This window comes from Ochotona princeps, chromosome 15, assembly GCF_030435755.1.
Source record: "Ochotona princeps isolate mOchPri1 chromosome 15, mOchPri1.hap1, whole genome shotgun sequence".
Classification (NCBI taxonomy): Eukaryota; Metazoa; Chordata; class Mammalia; order Lagomorpha; family Ochotonidae; genus Ochotona; species Ochotona princeps.
In genome coordinates, this window is record NC_080846.1 from 33,558,885 (window position 1) to 33,583,703 (window position 24,819).

The 24,819-nt window shown below is 37.7% G+C and overlaps 1 protein-coding gene across 2 annotated transcripts in view; it reads left to right on the forward strand.

Moving 5' to 3' along the window:
- The window catches only part of PTPRQ (protein tyrosine phosphatase receptor type Q), a 191,777-nt gene that overhangs the window by 6,903 nt on the left and 160,055 nt on the right, over positions 1–24,819 (forward strand). The window contains exons 5-11 of one of the 2 annotated variants that reach the window (XM_058673398.1): positions 220–419; positions 1,551–1,800; positions 4,749–4,877; positions 7,114–7,260; positions 15,379–15,551; positions 24,153–24,333; positions 24,805–24,807. In XM_058673398.1, coding sequence (XP_058529381.1) covers positions 220–419; positions 1,551–1,800; positions 4,749–4,877; positions 7,114–7,260; positions 15,379–15,551; positions 24,153–24,333; positions 24,805–24,807 — 1,083 coding nt within the window. The remainder of the gene's footprint in view (positions 1–219; positions 420–1,550; positions 1,801–4,748; positions 4,878–7,113; positions 7,261–15,378; positions 15,552–24,152; positions 24,334–24,804; positions 24,808–24,819) is intronic. The other variant, XM_058673397.1, reaches the window with a different exon arrangement.

A 24,819-nucleotide genomic window follows, 5' to 3' on the forward strand; every position in this document is an offset into this window, starting at 1 on the left:
TCTTCCTGAAATACGCTTGTTTGAACTCATTTCTTCTTAATATTCAACAAAGACAAATTAAATGTATTTTTGAAAGTCTTGTTCATATAGATTTTCTCAGATATGCTTAAATTCATACAACATGGGGAATTAATAATCTTAAATTGCATAAATGTCCTTCTAAGTTTTATAATTGGGCTTTTGTTTTTCCATCCCCTCCGATCTCCCTCACTTTCCTAGCTCCTGGAAAAGTTGTGAATCTCACAGTGGAGGCCTTCAACTACTCAGCAGTAAGGTTGATTTGGTATTTACCTCGTCAACCAAATGGCAAAATTACCAGCTTCAAGATCAGTGTGAAACATGCCAGAAGTGGGATAGTGGTGAAAGATGTTTCGATCAGAGTCGAGGACCTTTTGACAGGAAGATTGCCAGAATGCAACGTAAGTGTCATGGGCCACTATCTGTGTCACAGAGATGCTGGGTGATCTTACATTCCAAAGTTTTCAATGTTTAGAAACTGTTTATTTTACTCTAGTGATTAGGTAGTAATTCATTGCTTACAGCATTAAATCGAAGTATCATACTATTGTCCAAATTCAAGGCACAGTAGTGGGAGGTGGTTGGTAATTCAAGAGTGAGAATAAAATCACTTCTGAAGTTAAGCAAAGATTTTATGAAAAATAGCACTTTGATAGCCTGTGGAGGAAGGGTGAGTTGAGATGGTGTGAAGGCGGCATTCCAGATGGAGGGTACTTCATACGTTCCTTAGGAGAAAATATGTAGGATGTAATGGCAAGAGAGATGCCACCTCACATGCCAGATGGGGTGAACATGTGTGGATGCGTGAAGAGTGCAGGAGAAAGTGACAGAGGTGCCTTGTTCCTTGTTTTGCATATGTTTGATAAAGTTATTTAGTCATTGATGAGAAACCTCAAAGTATGATCAGAACTCTTTCCTAAAATGATTTTGCCATAAGTGGTATTACATAGGGAAAACCAGTCACAAGTATTTCCATTATATAAGATTTGTAGAAACCTCAAAATCTTCTTTCTCAAATTAGAATACATTTGTAATACACACACCCACCTACCCACCCATCCACCCTGAAACCAAATTGCACATACCTTCCCATCCTCACAAAACAGATTTGCTAGCAGAGTTACCCTTTGGCAGTTACGAGGAGTAAATAATGACAACAGCAAGAAAGTTCTTACACTGGAAATCTCACACAATAATTCATTTTTCTGTTCTTTGGGTATTGATTCCCACTAGCAACTTTGCTGTAGTTATATTGTAAGCCATTGGAAATCTTATTCATAAAAAGATTAAAATGTGAAGGATACAGTAAATGTATTGTGTCCTAAAACTGTAAATATACATGAATACAATCAAAATCAGACCTATTCATCCATAACTTAATCTGTTCTTTTGTTCACCCCCACACCCCCCATGCACACACACAGTGATGAATAATATTTATTGTATAAAAGGAAAATCATTGAATTGAACTTCTTATGTGCTCCAAAAATATGCCAGGATATTTTTCCACTAACATTTATTCTGTTGACTAGGAAAATAGCGAATCTTTTTTGTGGAGTACAACCAGTCCTCCTCCAACCCTCAGCAGAGTTACGCTGCCACCACGCACCACCTATTCGTCGAGCACTCTGGCAGGGAGGAAGATCAGCTCCGTGTGGAAGGAGCCTATAAGTTTTGTGGTGACACACTTGAGACCTTATACAACATATCTTTTTGAAGTGTCCGCTGTTACAACTGAAGCCGGTTATATTGACAGCACCATTGTCAGAACACCAGAATCAGGTACGGTTTCATTTGGGGTAGAAACACAAAGTTTTAAATGAGTTGCAGGCTATTTTTGTTTATGCAGACATTTTGATTAAATTTTCTTTTCAATACCACCCCACCCCATTACTTCGATAATAAAATCCCATTTGATATTTCTTCAAATTTCTTGCTTCTTTTATGTTGTTATTCAAGTAATTGTCTAAAAGAAAAATATGAACGAATCATTCTTTTTTTCAAAAGCCTCACATGTTAAAAATTTATTTTAAAGGCAAAGTGACAGAAGGGAGGTTGTTAAATACACACACATACACACACACACACAGCAGGGAAGAGGGTGAGTAGAGAACTCTTCCATTTGCTCATTCACTCCCCAAAGGACCACAGTAGCCAGGGCTGTGCTAGACAGAAACCAGGAGCTTCATTTGGGTCTCCTGCATGGATGGAAGGGATCCTAAGTATTTGGACCGATTTTTGCTACTTTCCTAGACACATTAGTGGGGAATTGGACTGAAAATTAGACTCAAAACGGGCACACTGATACGGGATACTGGCCCAGCAAGCAGCATCAGATTGAAGGCCTGGGCCCGGCGGCGTGGCCTAGTGGCTAAAGTCCTCGCATGAATGCGCCGGGATCCCATATGGGCGCCGGTTCTAATCCCGGCAGCTCCACTTCCCATCCAGCTCCCTGCTTGTGGCCTGGGAAAGCAGTCGAGGACGGCCCAATGCATTGGGACCCTGCACCCGCGTGGGAGACCTGGAAGAGGTTCCTGGTTCCCGGCATTGGATTGGCCGCACCGGCCATTGCGCTCACTTGGGGAGTGAATCATCGGACGGAAGATCTTCCTCTCTGTCTCTCCTCCTCTCTGTATATCTGACTTTGTAATAAAAATAAATCTTTAAAAAAAAAGAAGATTGAAGGCCCAACAAACGGTTCTTGAACTGCTCACCATGATGCTAAGATCAGCTTTTATTATGCAATGAATATTAATCTCAGCAATTTTCAAAAATTCATCCTGTGCTCTTTTAAATCACCTGTAATTGTGTCTTCCCTTATGGGATTGCGGTTATCAAATGTGGAGGTAACAGCTGCAATAGTGTTCAACCGTTAGTCCCAGATAGATCCAGAGACTATAACACACACCTGCCTATATCCTGGTTGCATTAAACTTTTCCCCTGGAGGCAAGGTTACTGTTCCTTTTATGGCAGTGGTGTTAGGATTAAGTAAATATAATTAGTTATGATTGCTAATAACTTTTAAAAGTGCATATTTTTGAGGTATGGATATTTATTCAGGTATTAAAACAATTTCCAAACATATATGTGGTATAGTACCATATGTCAAATTTTAAATGAAATATGTGACATATTATGTATACCATAGCATCAGGTATTAAGTCACTGGTAGTTTTTGAAGATGCTAGAAATTGTTGTAGGGTAATTTTACAAAAGCATGTGTTTTTTTTTCTAATAGCATAGCTGTTACCTCTTTTTATTCCATTATGTATATTTAGGTAGGGTTTTTTTTGTTTTTTTCCTTGATTCAAGTTACCATTTTGAGGCATACAATTACCTACTCTTTAAACAACAAAAAAGAATCATTTCTTTCTGTGGGAGCTATACAAAGTGTGATCTTGTAAACAAGATTTTTGGTTTTTTAAATTTTTTTATTGTTTCCTTAATATATCTGATGTAAAAGGAGATATTAACGGAGAAGCCCCACCCAGTCTCCCACCCATCCCAGGTCCCAGACGTGGGGCATGTTCCGAGGTCTTGCTCAAGTGGTTTTGATAGTTCAACAGTTCTTAATTGCTGCCACTCTCATCGCTCCAAGCACGATGCGGTCGTTGGAGAATCCACTGATTGACATAGTCCATCATAGAGTCTCCGTTTGCCCGGTATTTTCATTGCCAACATATAGCTGAGGTGGTTGATTGACTTGTTCTGTCCTCTGTCATTTGATGGTTAGTGTTCTGAGTCCGAAAGCTCGATTGGGGGGATCCCCAAAGAAACTTTGTCTGAGGTGTTCCCGGACCAGATTCTTGTATGTACTAGCAAGAACCGGGCCCGGCAGAGTCCATCACCCCGATCAGCTGGTGGTTGCAGTTAGATTTTTGTTTTAAAAGATTGTTTAATGTCAATTAAAACAAATAAAATACACAAGCTCATCTGCTAAAATATACTGTTTGATGATATTGTATGTGAGAAATACAGCATTTGGGGGCTGGTGCCATGGCCTAATATGCTAATTCTCAATCTATGCCATCTTCATCCCAAATGGCATTGTTCATATGCGGGCTGTTCTACTTCCATCAACTCCCTGCTTATGGCTTGGGAAAGTAGCAGAGAATGGCTCAAATCCTTGGGCTCTGGCACCCACATGGGAAACACAGAAAGAAGCTCCTGGCTTCAGATTGGCTCAGCTCTGGCCATTGGAGAGTGAAACAGCACAGAGAAGATCTCTGTATATAAGTCTTCCAAATAAAACCTTTTTTTTTTAAAGAAGTGTAATATTTAAATCTCAAATATAGGTTACAAATTTCTTCTCAGAGCAAAATGCAAGCAGTGAAACAAAAAAATAGTTTTACCAATCATTACCAATATCAAAATTGTGTGTAGGTTTGTTAATTCTTCTACCTCTGTCCACTACAGTAAGCTTGTATATCAGAGACCCAGACACTGCTAAATGTAATACAGATGTAGGTATAAAAATTTGGGGACACTTTATTATATTGCAATTACTATCATAATATGACTTTAAGTAAAATTAGTAGTTACTTAAAATAAATTCTTCTGATGATCGAACTGTCCTGTATTTCATATAATTATATTCTGTATTTTATTTTTGTCTAATTAAAATACTCTTTGTCCTTATTATGGTATTTGTGCATTTTAAGAATATTCAATTATGTATTCAATGTACATTCTTTTCTTTTCAATATAACATTTTTTCATAATCTTTCAGTGCCTGAGGGACCACCACAAAACTGCGTAACTGGAAACATCACAGGAAAATCCTTTTCAATTTCCTGGGAACCACCAACTATTGTAACAGGGAAATTCAGTTACAGAGTTGAATTATATGGACCATCAGGTATGTATTAATTGGTTTTGTGTTTACATTTTAAGTAAGAACTATTGTGTAAAACACTATTAATATGAAACTCTTAAATAAAATTATTAACCTTTAGACCTGCCGCAGTAACCTGGTGATTAAATTCTCACATTCATTGTCTGGGATCTCATGTGGACGCCAATTCTATTCCAGGCTGCTCCACTTCCCATCCAGCTCCCTGCTTGTGGCCTGGGAAAACAGTGGAGGATGGTACAAAGCTTAGGACCCTGTACCCATTTGGGAAACCCAGAGGAGGCTCCTGCTTTTAGATTGGCTCAACCTGGGATATTCCAGCCTTTTGAGGAGTGAACCAGTGGATGGAAGATCTCTCTGTCTGTCTCCTTTTCTCTGTATATCTACCATTCCAATAAAAATAAATAAATGTTATATATATCTATATATATATATACACACACACATATATATCAACATTTAAAAAATTGAAACATAATAGAAAGGCGATTAAGAAAGTTGAAGTTCTTTTAATTTTTTTGTTTGCAACACTAAGTTACAAGGGTGACAACAATCTCTTCATATTCTGTGTTTTGCGTGGAGGAAGTTAAAGAGTAGAAATAAGCCCTCAAGCAATATTTGTACAAGAGAACCTCGACTTACGGTCCTAAGGAAGAGTGGGCTTAGATTCTGTTAGGCCAGGTTCCCACTTCAAACAAGCACTGGTTTCTAACACTGCAGGAGAGTTCTCTGAAAGCCGTGTGGGCGATCTGCATCTGCTCAGCTTTCCTGTTAGCCTCAAACTGCTCAAAAATAGAGCCTATTAATGATTTCAGCAGCTTAATAACGTGGCCAGTCCTCTATCTTTATAAACAGGTAGGACCTATGCATCTGTTTTTCAAGATATCTTCAGCAATTCAAGTGCATTATTGGGAGTAAACTAAATAGACTAATTCTTTTCTAATCTGAAATCTCATGATTGTAGCAAAGACATTTAAGTCGGCTTGCACTGAAGTAGCATAAACATTTTTATTTAGATGAATCATAATGGATGAATAACTGATATTTGTCTTTCATCTCTAACTTAAGCTGCTAAAATTATAAAACATGTTTAGTTCCCTAAGAAACTAATATTCATCTCCAGTGCCTACCCGCTCCAGTACACAGCAGCAGGTATGGATACATAAATAAATCTTTCCTAACTAGTTACTCTTCAAGGCTTGCTGCGATCTTCTTCCACCTGTGAGGCTGCCTGATAAATCAATATCCTGTATTTAGCAACATGGAACTCATTAGCGACCTTGACAACAGAAGTTGTGGTGGCTTATTGTGGATAAACGCCTGATTAGAATGTGTTAAGGAGAGGTTGATTTAAGGAGTGTTTTTCAGGAAATGAAAAGTACCACAAATTAAGATGATCACATTGAACCACCCAGAATGACAGTGGCAGCCGTTGTTGCTGACATGAGAGGATTTTATAAAGGGCTTTATAAAACTTAGGGTTTTATAAAAAGGCAAAGAGAACATTCTCAGAGAAAGGGGAGGGGACAATAAGGAGCTAGAGGATCACTCATCATAACCAACGACCCGCCGACTGGGCACCTGTGGGTAACATGGGCTGCCAGCACCCAAGGGGGATGTAGTTTGCTAGGATGAGCCAGCTTGCAGTTTAGTCATGAAGGCACAGGGACACATTAGAGGTAAAGCTGAGATGTTAAGAAATGTTGTAGAGAAAGAAACATCAAAACATTTTTAATGTATGATTTTATTGAAGAAAATGGTAATATGTAATGTCTTAATAGAGTATTTGAATATAAATACATCACTTTTCATAGTGATAAAATGTTTTTTTTTTTTAGTTTTAAAGTAAGATTTATTAGAAAAAGTTGAGAAAGTAGACTCCCATCCTAGTGATGGGAGGGGGCCTCGAAATCCTCTGCCATAGTGGCAGGAGGAAAAGCAAGAGAGAAAAAACCCCAATAAAATGTTTAACTGTCAAATATAAGGAAGTTATTCAATAGGGCTTTATGGATTTATAAAAGCAATCTTCAACACCAAAACATTTTCATGTTTTTCTCATTCTTATAATTAAACTATCAAAGCATTATTAAGTATGCAAAATAGATTCCTTTGTAGTATTATAATAAGTTCTGGTGCATAAATTAGCCCTTCAGTTGTTGGTCTTCACTCTGCATTTAAATATGAGAACTATTACATGTTTGGTTAAGGGTTAATCTGGGGATTTTTTTTTGGCTTTGTGCAGGCCGCATTTTGGATAACAGTACAAAAGACCTGAAGTTTGCCTTCACTAATCTAACTCCATTCACCATGTATGATGTTTATGTTGCTGCTGAAACCAGTGCAGGACTTGGACCCAAGTCCAATCTTTCCGTATTCACTCCTCCAGATGGTAAGAACATCTTTAGAGTTAATGAGATATTTTCATGTGCTTGTGAATGTTAGTGAATTGGTAAGGATAGCATCAGAAGCACTTTGGTTTATGTTTACTCAATTCGTGTTGTTTTCTTATTAAACTGCCATATAATTTATTCTGGACATTTGTTCTTGAGAATGTTAAATCTATTGCACTTTTCATAATTGAGATGATTCGAGTAAGCTAGACATGAGGTACTGTGTTGCAGTATCATTCTGCCTTACTCAGAAGGAATTTTAACAAAAACTTAAGTCACAAAGGGAACAGATTTGGTCTTTTTTTCACCACGTTGTTTAAGGTAGAATATTTCATCTCATGGAATGAGTGGCTATAGGATGATACACTCTGAATGCCTGTAATAAATATTTGTACGCTTATAATCTAAAAAAAGACATTCTAAGCAAGTTGGGGAGTCTTGGTGATTACATAATATAAATTCAACAATTTTTAATATAAAGATTTATTTTTTTTCAGTTGTAAAGTCAGATATACAGAGAGGAGAGACAGAGAGGAAGATCTTCTGTTAATTGATTCACTCCCCAAGTGGCCAAAACAGCCAGAATGAGGCAAGCCGAAGCCAGGATCCTGGAGACTCCTCCAGGTCTCTGTTCTAGGTGCAGGATCCCAAGGCTTTGGACCATCCTCAACCGTCATCCCAGGCCACAAGCAGGGAGCTGGATGGAAAGCAGGGCCGCCGGGATTAGAACCGGCACCCATGTGGGATCCTGGTGCATGCAAGGCGAAGAACTTTAGCCAATTAGGCTACCATGCCGGGCCCAAGTTCAGCAATTTTTACAGACATTGTATAAAAATAATTCTGAAGAAACATTTTGCATATTTTATTAAATATCATCTTTTTAGGCAGATTGTGTTATTTGAAAATATGTTATATTATTTTGTGCAACATAGGTTTTCTTTCCTCCACTGTTTGCTAGATTTCTTTATTTTTATTTAGGCATTGTAATTATTGTTAGGAATATCATTTTCATAGCACATTGCCGTTTGAGTTTCTAGATTTTGTGTGGTAGCTGACATAAACTGACTTGTAAGTTAAATGTTCTCATGTGTGTGCATGTACACACACATACACTCACACAACTTGAGACATGTACATCAGGTAAAGTATTCAAGTATCTGACCATTAGAGGGCAGCATCTATTAGGACATTTTGCTCTTCAAGGAAACAACCCTGGATATTTGATTGTCCTAACTACTTGAAACATGCTTTACTTATTTCAAGTGAAAATCCTAATGTATGTAGAATTTCGGTATATGAACTAAAAAAGATGTATTTTTGCAACAAAAATTATCCATTTATCATCTTTAATTCTATTCTTAAAAATGGATACAATGAATTTTATTTTAAAATTTGCATTAATCAATATAAAATTCATGATATTTTGGGGGATATATCGTTGTTTTTTCACATTGGAAGAGTGTTAGCTCTGTGGATCTTCTCCATTAGATGTCAACTTTCCCTTCATCTGCACCTAAAAATGCTTTTAAATGTTACATTTCCCAGAAAGCTGCATAGACACGTGGATGATGGTCAGACAAAGCAGAACCTTGACTTTGCTCTTGGTAACATTCTCTCAAACACTTCAACTGTCTCACTCTCCCCTGTCTCCCGCCCCTCCTATTTTCCCTCCCTTTGCCTTTCTTTATTCATTTGAGCCTCTGCGAGTTTCCATTTGCCAATTCACACCCCAAAGACACACATTCCAGGGACAAGAACTCAACCTGCACCTGCCATGTAATTGGGAGCCCACCACCCTCCGCCCTGCTGCCCGTGAAGTACTGGTGACCTTGTAAGCTGCTTCCTAGGGCACATGTTAGCAGGAAATTGCACTTGGCAGCTCTGCCAGGACTATAACTCAGACATGCTCACCTGGGATGCAGGCATCTAATGGGTCATCCTTTATCCCCAAATCAGTACTTATATTCTTTTTCATAAATACATTTTATTAAAAAACACACTTACCAACTAAGCATACAGGTAGTTTTTGGTCATTTGGTCATACACAAAACCAACACACAAAATATGACACACGTAATTCAGTTAACTAAAGTTAAATAAAGTTCAAACGACTTTCAGTACTTTCAAAATGAATCCTCAGTTTGGTTATTGTTGATTGTTGCATTGGACTATAGCATTTGACAACAGTAAGGAAATTGTTAATACATTGCTGCATATGATGACTGGTTAATTGAATTGGATACAACTTAAACAGTTATGTCCCTTTAATTCTGTATTTTAAAAAATGTGTTTGCAGGGTTAGAGAGGGAGGGATGGAGGAAAGTGGAGAAGAGACAGAATTTCTAAAATGCTGGCTTACTTTCCAAATTCCTGCAACAGCCAGGGCTGGTCCAGGAGGAGTCTGCAGCCAGAAGTACTTGAGCCATCACCTGCTACCTCCCAGGGTGCAGATTAGCTGGGATATACAAAGCCAAACTGGAAATTGACCCTCGACACTCTGATATAGAATTGTGGACATCTTAAGTGGGGTCTCAACTGCTGTACTAAGTCATTGCCCATATATAGACTTATTGACAAAATAAGTGGAATGTTATGGCACATTTGGCACATTTTTCAAACATTTCATCTGTGCTGTTTTTCATACCAAATTACTCTCAATGGACAATTTGTCCTGTTTATCCTCTTGTCTTCCTAAAATGCTCCAGGAGCGCAGAGATGACAGGTTAACTCCGCCTAAGACAGGTTCTTGCCTTTGATGCCAGCTTTCCCCTGTGGGAGTTCTCTGTGCATAGTGAAGCTTCAGGGAGTATATTTCAATGGAATGTTCAGGCAAGTACAGTAAATGTAGCCTTCAGTTCCAACAACATTAATTAATCCTGGTCCTACTAATTAAAAGTTTGCAATGAGTCTTTCTATAAGAAAAATCTAATACCTCATCAGCACTACCTACTTTCAATTAAAAATTGATATTGGGCCCGGCAGCGTGGCCTAGCAGCTAAAGTCCTCAACTTGAACACGCCAGGATCCCATATGGGCGCCGGTTCTAATCCCGGCAGCTCCACTTCTCATCCAGCTCCCTGCTTGTGGCCTGGGAAAGCAGTCGAGGACGGCCCAAAGCTGTGGGACCTTGCAACCATGTGGGAGACCCAGAAGAGGTTCCTGGTTCCCAGCTTCGGATAGGTGCAGCACCGGCCATTGCGCTCACTTGAGGAGTGAATCATCGGACGGAAGATCTTCCTCTCTGTCTCTCCTCTCTGTTTATCTTTGTATTAAAAATAAATAAATCTTTAAAAATATATATCTTAATTTTAGTTGATTCTTTTTCATTTATTAATATAACAGATTCTTAGTATTCTAATTAAGATTGTTCATTATTTTCTTCTGCATATTTAAAAAATACAGTGCATTTAAAAAATTACTGAGGGAAAGGATTTGGCCCTATAATTAACAAGCTGGCTAAGACCCTGTGCCTGCTACTCATTGTAGCACAGTTGGTTGAGTGGTTAGGGAAGCATCCCACATCTCAGTGCTTATTTCTGGCCACCTCACTGCTTCTCCTCTGCCTCCTCTTTCCCCTCTGTCCCCCACCTGCCTCCCTCTCTCTACCCATTTTAATAAATAAGTAAATAAATAAAATTTTAAAGAAAGATACCTATGTATCACATTGGAGGGCTTAATTAGGTTCCCTTCTTGACATGTGTCTCTAACTCTAGCTGAGAGTCCGTGTCCCCCCTTTGAGGTGTTGGGGAAGGCACAAGTGTTGGGCCCTGACACTGCCCATGTGGGAGCTCTGGAATGACTTCTGGCTCCCCTCTTGAGCCTCCCACCCACTTTTCAAATAAATGAAAAAAAAAAATCGAAACAGTTAGGACTAACTTGTTCCTTTTAATACTTTAAATCAACTGGGGAATCCAGCATCTCTATATATGCATAGAAAGCTGTTGAACTTATTTCAACAGTTCTGTACATTTTCTAATATTTCCATACATTCCTTAATACTTTATGGAGTAGGCTTCTACATAGGCATGGCAAAGAAGTAATTCTGGGAAAAGCTGTTAATTTAATAATTTGTTAGAAAATGTCATAGTTTTACCTATTAAATCAGACAGTACATACTAATGAATGTAATATAGATAAACCTTTTATTTGTGGGAAAAATTCGTAAATAAGCCAACCTTGTTTTGATATTCTCTATTTTGAGATATATGTATTTGTAAGTAGACTATCAAAGTATATGTGGGAAAATCATGGAGATTCTGTTAGCTTTCAGCATTTTCAAAGGTTTTAAGTTTTTATTACCCTCAAAATTCATCTCCAGTGGGAGTTTAGCTTGCCAGAGGACAGGAAAAAATGGTCTTAACATATTTTCTTTTCTTTAGTTCTTATTGTTCTGATAATATTTCATTTGGAAGTTTCAAACCGTTTGAAGTATTTTCACCAACTGCATGACTGCTGTTGTTTCCTTTAGTAAGAGTGTATATACATATACAGGAATGTATCAACTTGAGAACGGAAACGTAGGTGGTCCCTGTGGGTAACAGCTTCGGAACCAGTGCTGAAGCATAAAGAATTGCCTTGAGGGTTTGGTTTTCTTTAGTTCATTATGCATCATTATTGCAGGAATTTGATCCCTTTCACACATCTCCAGTTTTTCCGTGTGAATTTATAATTTAACCAATCAAGCTTCCTTCATCATCAAAAGACTTGAATGTTTCATAATAAAAACCAAGAGGTTTGTCTTCATTGTTCTTTATATATTTTTAAAAAAAAGGAACCACTTAATATTTACTTGAGTGGTCATTTTAGGGATTAGTGGCCTGGAGTGAGCCTACTACTGCAAAGCTGGAGAAAGAAGCAGATCGAGCTACTGTATTCTCCGTGACTGCAGTCTCTGGTTCCACTCCCAGCTTCTCCTGAGACTGGGTGCTGATCTGATGGGTCAGCAGGCTGTAAGGAAGAGCCTGGCGCCCCTTCATTCCGGGGCGTGAGACCAATCAGAAATGCCTGACCTTGGAGCTCATGGTCTTTCAGGAACAGTCAAACCTCCAGTGATCTCTGCAAATGGACCATGGTCCTGGGGGACCTTTTTGACAATCTGCTGAAGTGCTTACTGCGTCCTCAGGGAAAATACTTGGTCTCAGAGGTCTTGCTGGGCTGGAGTGCACCCCTCCTCTTGCCTTATGCTTCTACTGTTGGTTTGCCCCCTGATCTCTATTATGAAAGACTGATGGGCACCTTTAAGAAATTGCTTTGGGTGCTTTCCGGTGCAAATCTCTGACGTTTTTCTGCTAATGTCTGGGCAGACTGGGTTAAGAATCTGTCTTTTAAAATTGCCTGCCCTTTTAATGATTCTGGATGAAATGTTTGAAGAAGTTGGAGGAATTTTCTGTGGCCTCGGTTCTATCCGAGATAGTTTAGTACAAAGAAAGCTTGGCCCTAAGGGACCTCAACCCTGTTAGGTTAACTTTCTCCAGCCTTTAGCCTGTGATCAGCCCTGGTAACAGTGTAGAAAAAGATGGAGCAGTGTTTTTTGAACTCTGGGGGTCAAAGGAATCCCAGTGTCTGAGGGTTTATCACAAGGGAATATCTGTTGCAGATGGTTTGTTTCCCATCTGCAATGAGAGGATTAACATAAAGAAATTTTTCAGATCTCAGCTCTCCTGAGTTTGAGACATCTCTCAAAATCCTCTTATGATCTCTGGGTTCCAAACATGCACTGAAGCTCACAGGGCAGGGAAGAAGGTATAGTTGGGCTAGCAGGTGTTACCCACACTTGTTCAGCCTTCTGCTCCTGTAACTTTAGATCTTTATCAGAATAGCATGCTCAGACATTAATCAGTTCACCTTACTGGCAGCTTTCTGGAACTGGGACTCTGGACAAATGGATACTGTATCTTTGCTACCTTACAAGAGTAAAAATGGTTGTTTCATACCTGTTAACAGTGAGTTTTGTCTTATCAGCCAGAGGCTGACAATGAGTTCACAGGATAAGAGCCTAACAAAGGTGCTTTGAGCTAGAGTCTGGAGGGTTTCAGTACTGGCCATCCCTTGAGTTGGTGATGACGCAGGTGAAGGGCTCAGCTTCCTCTGACGTCTGCGCTAAGCATAAAGGAGCTCACAGAGGTGGACTCAGATGGAAGAGGCCTGAGAAAGAAGGAAGGTGACTTCAGAGAATTAGATCTTGAGCACCTGTGTCCACAAGTCCAGGTATTGAAGGGATCCACACTTAGTGAACAGTCTAGGTGGAAAAGACCATCTATATGTGAGTAAAACATTTAAACTCTGACCTAAAACTAAACAGTTGTCTATTGAAACACTGACAAATGACAATAAACTAAAACCATAAGAAACAATGTCTGCCATTAATTCATTTCACAAGGGAAATGTTCATTTGCACTGTGTTTATTTTATACTCCATTAATATTTTGCTTCAGAATAGGCAATTTCACTTATTTTCCAATAGGTAGGAATCAGTTTTCTAATTTAATCAGTAGTAAAGAAATAGGTTTTCCCAATTGATATTGTTCATCAGATCAATTAGAAAAAAGTATTCTTAATGTTTATAAGGTATCACAAAACACAGTGAATAGCAAAGTCCTCTGGAACAAGAAAAATAAAGCAGGAGACATTACAATACCTGACTTTAATGCATAGCTCAAAGCTGTAGTAATTAAAACAGTATGGTACTGTCATAAAAGTTGATATATAGATCAATGCAACACTCTCTTGTATTTAGGAGCTAAATGTTGAAAGTAAGAAAAAAGACGTCTATCAGTGTTACTGCACATGCAGTTCGTTAATCATTGTTTTGTAATTAAAAGTAGTATAATTTTATCTATAATTGCTTGAAAATTTACCTATATGGGTAAAATGTTCACTTTTCCATTCAGTTATTATGGTAGCTGGGTCTACAGTCACACTAGAATAGGGCCTTTTTGTTTTTGTTAAATTTCTTATTCTGTAAGTATTAAGACTTTTTACTGCAACACAAACTATATTATCAAAAATTTTTAAAAATAAGGGTTAAGGGATGAAGAGAATATTAGTATCTTCTTGGAACAGCATCTGCAAAGCATGCTGAACATGTTAAAAACTAAAAAATAAAGAAAATTTAAAAATTCTTCCCATTACAATATCTGTACTGGTCACTTCAAGGAGGCAAAGGTAAAGTTTTCCCTCTAGAATTATCTGATGGAAACTTCTTGTAGTCCTACGGTACTTTACGGTAAACATAAGCATAATTGTAGTCACTAATTACAAGTAATATTTATGGGAGTTTTGGTATCTTCAGAGCAAACAAGGTAATCCTATTCTGTGTCTTTTTAAGACACGTCTCTCTTCTGTCAGATCACTTAGGAAAATGAGCTTGATGTATCATTACACTCTGATCATGAGCTTGAAGATGGCTTAATTGAATTTTCCAACTGCATTCATTCAATTCAGTCTTTTGGATTTTTTTTTTTTTTTTTTTTAGAGGGTGAGGTTGTGAGCAAACGAGTGAGTGAGTGAGCTGTTAATTCCCTTCCCAAATATCACACCAGGAAGGGCTGGGCCAAATCAAAGCCAGGAGTTGAGGACCTCAATTCAGATCGCTCATGTGGGTGACAGGAACCCAAATTATTGGTATACCACCTGCTATCTCCCACAATGTACATTAATAGGAAATTGGAATCTGATGAGTGGAGGCCAACAGTACAACTCAGGAACTCTGATTTGGAATGCGAGTGGCTTAACTGCCTTGCCAAACACCTGCTCCCCGTTTTCAGACTATTAATTTAATCTGTTGATACAGTATTTAAGAAACATTAAAGCTCTAACTGGGAATTAATAAGCAGCTTCTCAAAGGAATTATTTTTATGAGCTAATTTGTTCTGAATTAATTGTATTGACATTTTGATTTTTGAAAATAACTCCATATTATTACATTTTGAGGGCCGTGTAATAGCTTAATTTTAAATATATAATTTAGGAACCAAGGCATATTTCACTTTTAATAAATTAATCATTTTCCTCTCTTCTGATAAAATGTTTTACATATTTTTTATTATGAGCAAAAATTTAGTGGATTTTTTTCTAAGAATGTCTTTTTTAACCCTTTTCTTACTCTTTCTGTTTAGTTCCAGGTGCAATTTTTGATTTACAGCTTGCAGAGGTAGAAGCCACACAAATAAGCATTACTTGGAAGAAACCCCGTCAACCGAATGGAATTATTAACCAATATCGAGTGAAAGTGCTGGTTTCAGAGACTGGTGTAATTTTGGAAAACACTTTGCTCACAGGAAAAGATGAGGTATTGCACTTTCATTTCACATCTTAGCGAATCCTTTGTCTTTGGCTCTAGCCACCCACCCCCACCCCCGAAACTTGGGAAACTTGCCAGCCTTCAGATATAAAATATTTAACATTGGCAGAAAGTGAAGTTTTGACATGTTGATAATCTAACTGAATCAAATTTTATTTGAAGATATTATTAGTTGAATGGTATTCTTTTTCAGCATTTGAAAAAGTTAATTGAACAATGAAACAGAACCTAACGTACTTCTATAGGTAGTGTTTCTTTGCCAATTCAGTTAATTAATTGCTTGGAAACCCCTGTTTTCATTTAATTCTCTTTCAAGAATTATGATTGCAGTGTAGAACAGTTGCCGCTGACATATAATGGTAGTTTTAATAGCTGTTGTTGACAAATTCTGATGTCCTGGTTGGTCTTTGGAAACTTAACTTTCATAACTGCCTCATGAAATAAACGTTTGATTTAAAAAAATCACCTAACTTAATAACAGAGGCTTGATTCATTTACATATTTAAAAGGAAAGGGCCTGTATGTTGAGTAATGCATTGGTCTGTCCTGTTAGCGTAGGTTAGCAGCACTGGTTTTGCTTCATTGTATTCATGCACTTCTCAGATAACTATTCATACCTGAAGACCTTCCAGCTTTCAGCTAAATCCTGTTCAGATATTGGCTGTTCCTTGGGAAATCGAAACATAAATGTCCTTAGGACCAGCGTAGCCATTGTTGGACCTTAAGGACATATGTGGAAGTTGCCCAGCGTCTGGCTGCTGCTGCTTTGGCTTAGTTGCTGCTGCTGCTGCTGCTGCTGCTATGTTAATATTTCCCCCATACATGAGAGTACTTCACAAAGTTTATGGAATAATGAAATTAAATGATAGGTTTATTCTTGCATAAAAATAATAGGAAATTCATGCATAGTCTCTTCATCATATGCAGTTTTCTTGGCATTTTTGAAGACAACTTTTTGCCTGCTCTGGCTCTAGCCTCAGGCCTCCTTTGGAAAGTTGACCTTACCATGTATCCAGTGCTCTTTGGTCACCTAGAACTTAACCATTCCAAATGGTACACTCTGGACCAGGGTTACAATTTAATCCTGTGTTGATTCTTTTCCTCTGTGCAAAACATGTTGAGTTCTGCTTCCTCTGATATTCTAGTTGACAGTTCAGGCAAAGGGCAAAGCTTGACCCTTGCTCCAACAGAAAAGGTCTTACCCTGAATACTTAGCTTTCTCAGGATGAGGTGACAGGTCTCTCACTTCTGCTAATGATGACTATTGAATGACCTTCAACGTGTGTTTTCCTCTTGAAGCTGAAACTTTCTAGTAAGGCTTCTTTGTGATTTTACCTCTAGAGTCCCTGTAATCTTTGCGACACAGTAGCTTCCAATGTGATTGATGTTTGGATTCACCTTTCAGGGGGTTGATGTGTAAATGCAGATGGTTTGGGATTCTTGGCCTGGCTTTGCCATATTCTAGGTTGACCTTGCTTGAGTCAACAGCTGGAGACATGCTGTTTTCCTTTTTATACTGAGACTAAAGAGGTAGGAAGTCAATGACATAACAGATAAATTTTGGTTTACTATATTCATTTATTATCCTTTCCCTTGACCTCGGTACCTCTCTCAGGAAAATGGCTTTCTTTTCTCATTCACTTCATTCATTTCAAACAGCAGCTTCAATATCCTTAAGAACTTTTAAAATACCTAGCATCTTGTTAACGTCTTCAGTCTCCAAATTCATCTTTGTGCCACCACTGCCTCCCCTACCTGCAGTGTTTGATGCTATTTGTGCTTTAATCCTTCCTACACTTAAGTGTGTGTGTGCGTGTGTGTATATGTGTGTGTTGCAGTATATATGTAAACATATATAAATAATATAAATATATTTTAACTTTTAATAAATTATATTTATAAGTATTTCTATAAATATAAATATAATCTTTATAAATATATTCTGGAGATCTCTGGTTCCAGGCATCTTCTAATAGGGTCTTCTGAGAATAGCACAAATTCAGTCACTGCCCTCTTTCTCTTACTCTTTAACCATGCTTTCCACTCTGAGCTGTCTCTGATACTCTGCTTTTCCAATTGCAATCATTAGTGGGATTGATCTGGCAAGGCTCAGTAAATCTAAATGTTGGTGTTGTGGTAGGCTAACCCTCATCTGTGTTGCTGGTATTCAGTATGGTTGCCAGTTTGTATCCTAACTGCTCCACTTCTGATCTACTTCCCTGCTTCTGGCCTGCAAAAGCAACAGAGGCTGGCCCAGCTTCGTAGGCCCCTGCACACACACATAGGAGACGTGGGAGAAGTTCTGGAGAGTGAGCAAGCATGACATCATATGTCTGATGTTTTCTTTTTGGACAGTAGAACTATTATTCTGTCATCGAGAGTTGAAGCCACTACCTCAGTCCATTCTAACTCAGCATTTACGTAACATTTAACAGTTAATGTGAAGATCAATCACTCCATTTCTAGAGTGTGGCAGTAATGTGTTTCTTGTACCACTGGCATAGCTCAAGATTGTGTTGTGTCTTGCCAAGATTACTGTTGTTATTTCACTGTTATTTTTCATTATTATTTAACAATTTAAAATAATTCATCATCTCATTAGCTCTGTTGATCAGGATTCCAGGCACAGCTCAGATAGTTTCACTACAAGTCTCTTAAGGGGCTGAGATAAATTCTCATCTGAAAGTTGGACTGGGAAAGAATTCACTTACATGGTTACTCAGTCATTTAGCAAATTTTATTTCCTTTTGGCTATAGAATGATGGCACTGGCTGGTGACTGAAGAAAACCCTTGGGCTTCTTCCACCTGACTCCCCCAAACCCTCCTATTAACACACACAATATCTTCCTACAAGGCTTTTTCAGTAAGGCCAGTTACTTTACAAAGTCAGAAAGAAGATTTATTGTGAGAAGATTTATTGTGAAAAGATTGAGATCCCGTAATCTTAAGCTTATTCCTTTGGTTAGATGAAAGTCACAGCTTTCATCCACACCAAAGGGAGAAGAGTACAAAAGCATGAGGAGGAGGTGACGTTATTGGAAGACCATCCAAGAGGCTACCCTACACACTCTCAGAAAAATAGCTGAGAAATGTTCACCTTAATTCCAAGTGTTTTGAAACAAATTTTGCATGATTTTTTCATAATAGGCATTTTTCTTCAAAGTTTTGAAGATTCCTCATACTTAATACACCCATCAGAACAATCCTTCCAGATTTAGATGCTATTTACATTATAATGAAAGTTACCAAATAGAAGTAGGAGGAGATGAGCAGGATGTGTGTGCATCATCTAAATAATGTAACTCCTGACTCACATAACACAAAGTCAATAGATACAAAGACAAATGAATCTTTTTTTTAAATATATATTTTTTATTATATTATTTATGTATCTGAGGTGAAGCGGGATATTGAGGGAGAATCCCCACCCAGTCTCCCACCCGCCCAAGGTCCCAGATGTGGGGCATACTGAGATACTTGCTCAAGTGGTCTTAATAGTCTTCCAGTTATGGATCGCTGCCAGTCACATCCCTCCCAGCTCGATTAGGTCATTGAAGAAGCCACTGATTGTCACAGTCCATCATGGAGTCTTCGTTTGCCCAGTATTTCACTGCCCAACGTTTAGCTGAGGTGGTTGATTGACCTGTTCCGTCCTCTGTCCTCTCTTAGCCAGGGCTCTGAGTCCAGCAGTTCGATTGGGGAGATCACCAAAGAGACTTACAGGTATTCCCAGATCAGATTCCCGCATGTTCCAGCTAGTACCGACAAATGAATCTTAACAGAGTATAAGCAATTTATTCAGTGATTTTAAAAATGTCATGAGAACTGAAAATAGAAATGGCTATAATTTAGGGAAGGAATGGACAGAAGGTTATTTTTGCAACCATTTTCATGTATCATGTTTATGAAAGTTTTAGTGATATTAAAATAAAATTATTCCCTGCTAATCTTGATCTAATCTAATCCCCCTTGATGAAACTTTTTTCCCAGTGACCCTTCATGATCTATTTTTTTTTAATAGTAAGGGCTATTGAAAAAGCTGAAATATGAAAGTTTTATTTCTATTATATAAATGAGATTTGAGAAATACATTAGAAAATTGAATCTCAGGATTGGAGTTCTATTTCAACTTCCAAATTTATGTATGTATTTCATCTACGTAACATTCCTAATAAATGATTGAGAATTAATTCCCTACTAAAGTACTTAATCAACTCTAATAACAGAGTTTTTGAAATAGGTTGTAAACATTTGTTTTTAAGTGACTGTTACATTCCATGCAGTCTTTAGGTCCAGGAAATAAATACAGGTTGAATAAGAATCCTTCTTATTTTCTAACTATTTTGAACTGAAACAATCATCCTCTAATGTGGACTAGTTGAACCCAACTCTCGTCTTCACACACACACACACACACACACACACACACTGTAAATCATAGTGGTTTTAGCATAGGAATTGGAATAAGGAAAATGCTCTAGTCCTTCCCCTTTCATAATTAATTTTGTGAACTTCAATAGTGAACTTATGAACTTAGTGAACTTGAATAATTATATGAATGGAGATAACGTCTGTCTCTTTAAATATAAAGAAGTGAAGTCTTAATGATGAAATAGTGTGGTACTCCATTTGATAGTATTTCTATAACTATATACAATGTTTTAACTTTATTGTTGAAGACAGTGGTCTTCATTTTTTAAAGTTGACTATTCTTTTTTGTTACTAATGATTCCTGCCTTTTTTAATCATGAGTTAATCTGCTTTGTATATTTTCTGGTAGATGTCATTGCTCCTTTTACTCAACTGAACATAGCATTCTCTATGTAGCTTGGATAGAAGAAAATTGAGCAGAATCATTTTTTCTGGGAGTTCTTTTTCTCCTATCAAGACAGTTAAAAATAATGTATTTGGGAGCTTTATTCCATTGAGTCTGGGTTCTGAAAATCCCTGAAGTTAACTCTCCATGGACTGCTCTTCAGTTGAATTTCATGCTTGGATCTCATGCTTACTTGTTCTTCAGTTGGAATCCTGAAGTTTTTTCCCACAGACATAATCTATTACAAATTTCTAAGACTCACCAGATACCTCTTTTCATCTAATGGATTCCTCCAGTATATCAGTTTGTACTAGTTAACATGAGAAGAAAGGCAGATAAACACTTGGCCAATTACTATGGGGTAAGGCTCAGAACAGAATCCAGGAATAGTTTAGGGGTGAGTTGAAATAAGTTTGCATTATTGAGTATAAATGGAATCAAGTCTAAAGTGTTTGCCCACTTGAATAATACATAGAATGATATAGTATCTTTTGGGGATATCCAGACATTTAATAATTCTAAACTTTTCTTCTTAGCACTTCTGGTAACAGCATAAATGATATCATAGTCTAGGTTAAAATGTAAATTTTTTTTAAGAATCAGGGAAGGATTTCGGTAACTTGGTTTCACAGACCTCCAACTGAGTGAGTCTTCATGGATATAATAAGGCATTTAAACGTAACATTTGTTATAATGAAGATGATTACATGTACAACTCAAGCTAGTTTATTCAGGTGGATTAGGAATTTAACTCTGAGGACTTTTAATTCTTCTTGTAAATTCCAAAGATTCCTGGGTAGCCTAGGCAAAGCCTTTCATGTTGATGTATTGTGACATTTCCTAACTCGGTGATTCTCAACCAGGGGCAGTTTTGCCCTCCAGGGGACATTTGATAATCTCTGGAGATGTTTTCATTGTCACAATGGGAAGGATGCTTCCGTGGATGCTGCTTAACATCCCAAAATGTCCAGCTTCCATGACAGATAGTCATCAGAATGGCAGTAGTGCTGAGGTTCAGAACCCTGGACTGACTCGGGGAGACTAAGTTTCACATGTTGTAGTAGGCATCTCTTCTTTCTACTTCCTCATCTCCACATTTAGATTTCTCTTCCCTTTTCCATTACTGTCTAAATTTCTAATTATTTTTGTTCTTAAAATTATTACTTTCTTCTTTGAAACCTGGCATCTAATGTAATGCCTTTTTCCAAAGAGACAGAGTTTTAGAAATATCTATGGCCTGGCACATTTAAGTTAGGTTTCTTGCAATACCAATATTCCAAAATTGGGGCATAGTAATAGTCTTTCTAGTGAATGCAGAATTGAATAGAAATACACAGAATCCAAATTACTAAGTTCAACCTTTGTGGTGAAATGGCTGCTCATCAGCAGAGAAGCTTAAGTTAGGTAATTGATGACATACTCTGGTTTAACTCCATAATTTGACATGAAAAGAAAGTATTGAGAGATTTAATGCAAAATCATGGTTCAGGACACAATTCTTTGTGCTGCCTCACTCTTCCTTCCATAGTGTCTTACACACGGTAGATTCTCAAAGGATGACTGATTGATAGTGGAAACAGCTGTGTGGTTTAGGCATAAAGTATGGACTGGAATACCAGAGCGTCTTTAAATTATGTTGATGATTCATGCCCTTGACTCTCCTCTGGAGACAGCACTCACGTTAGCTGTTGGAAGATAGGAGCATTTATTGTCTCTCATGCATGGTTCCTTATCCCAACTTCTTCATCGCAACACTTTGAGTAAAACTTCTGAGTGTCCTCCTGCTTTTTTTTCACAGAATGTTTTTTCTGACTAATGACTTAATAAGGATCAGATGATATTATTTCATAATTGATCTGTAGATTGGAGATTTTCTTAAATAATTTATATATCCTTAATCTGTCAGAAAAAAGCAATATTTAGATAAACTGCCTATGTAGATATTTAAATTTAACCAAGCGGCCCTAAAATTTTGTGCCTTTCTGCGATTTTTCCTGGACTTATATTTAAGTATTAGTATTTGATCCTAATAAGAAATAGAAAACCTGCCTTGGATTCTAGGAGTGAATACTACTCCTAACCATGAAAATAAAGAAAGGTATTCAGATTTTATTTTTTTTTTATTTTTATTTTTTTAAAGATTTATTCATTTTATTACAGCCAGATATACACAGAGGAGGAGAGACAGAGAGGAAGATCTTCAGTCCGATGATTCACTCCCCAAGTGAGCTGCAACGGGCCGATGCGCGCCGATCCGAAGCCGGGAACCTGGAACCTCTTCCGGGTCTCCCACGCGGGTGCAGTGTCCCAAAGCATTGGGCCGTCCTCAACTGCTTTCCCAGGCCACAAGCAGGGAGCTGGATGGGAAGTGGAGCTGCCGGGATTAGAACCGGCGCCCATATGGGATCCCGGGGCTTTCAAGGCAAGGACTTTAGCCGCTAGACCACGCCGCCGGGCCCGGTATTCAGATTTTATAAAAATAACTGAGTCCTATATTGTGAATTTATTTGTAAATTGTAGGGATGCAAGAATATGGACTAAAGAAATTTTATAAAATAATCATTCTAATAAAATAATTTAATAAATAAGCATTTTTGGTGGTGGCATTGATAATAAACCTGGAAAAAATTGACTAAAAGTGATTTTTGCCATATTTATTTCACATTTACATTTTGACAATTTTTAGACATGTGTCATGTAAGGAAAAATGAGTTACTTCTTGTTGTAGAGTTGGCTCCTGTAATTGCTACTCCAGGAAACGAATTTGAAAAGCAGTCCCAAGCTTCAGTGTGGTCGTATGTGCCTATGAAATGCATGGATATTTCACCCATTTCGTAATTCTATGCTCACAGCTAAACTAAACCATAGATGTTGTTTTGGCATCATATGTAGTCCAAGATAATAAATGGATTTTAATTAGAATCTAGATAATTTAATGCATTGCACTTGGTTCAGTTTCTTAACATTGTCTTTGTTTAATGTTTTGCTTTTTTCCCAAAGTTATTCTATGTAACGAGCTAATATTATTTTGATAAGGCACTCTTTCCTCACTGGTTCTATCATTTATGCTGTGTGGGAATGGCAGAGTACCACAGGGTAGGACCATTATTTTGTTATCTTGAGAAAAACCTAGATTATATACATTTTTAATCTCCTGATACTTGCATTTCCATATTTGCTACTTTTTATGGGATCTAAGAATCACTGCAATTACTGCAAATATTTCTTCTGTCAAGAGCCTTATAAAGATGAGCCATGAAGCTGGTTTGAGAACTACTAGGAGGCTGTTGTGCTGTAGTCTGTAGCTTAACCTCATTATAGCTGAACGGATCCCATTGGTGCATATTGTGCAGGCTTCTCACATAATATATACAACTGAGAGTAGGGAAGGAAACAAAATATATTTCAGTAAGTCCATGTGCTTAAAACATTTACCTTTTTTAGAGTGAGTTGTTCAAGTATTTCAGAACTGAAACTCTTGCAGGTAGATATTTAATCTTACTGTGTATAAACTAACACAAGTCACAAACATTGATCTACTTCTTCCCAAAATATAATCTTAAAAAGTGAAGGGATTCCAGTGTTTTTCGGTGATACAAGGTTTATCAAAGTTTGAGATTGTAACTTTAGAATATAAAAGAAGTAAAAGAAATAATACTGTCCTTTTAAAAACAATGATGTCAAAGTCATACGTTTTTTAATTAATAGTTGATTTAAGTCATTAATAGTAACTATCATAAGCAGTCCAGTAAACATGTACTTTTAATTACAGTATATAAATGATCTCATGGTGCCAGATATGGGGAACATAGCAGAGCCAGTGGCAGGATTCTATGAAGGTTCAGCTGAGATATCATCTGATCTGTACTCAATTGCTTCATTCATATACAATGATCATTTGCATAACGACATTCCTGCAAGCAATAGAGCTGGAGAAGAGAATTCACCAGTTGGTGGGTAAAAAATTGATTTTCTGTGTATTGCATTTAAACCATTTCTGTGTATTGCTAGTTAGCCAAGACACAAACCTTAGCATGGAGTTCAACCATGTTATTAATGGTCCATGGGCTGGAGTCAGATTTTTTTTTGTTTTGACTGTTGGATAAACTCAAGCAGCAAATGGAAATGCCACACAGGCAGGAGCCGGCCCCCTCCTAACCCATTTGACCTTCTTCCTGGAGAAAGTAGCACCCTAGAGTCTCTGGCCAAGCTGCATAGACAATCAGTTATTGCAGTTGCCAAAGCAGGTGTGATGGGAGGGATTAACATATCTTCAAATCATTTACAGGCCTCACACTCTGCACCTCTTTTGACTAATAGGTTTTCAAATGTCACTGGAGGTAAATAGGTCAGAAAGTTACAACTTCAGTGCATGGGGTGATAAACAGGTGTAGGTGACCCCAATGACGTGTTGATGTTATTAGTGGGTACATTTGCTC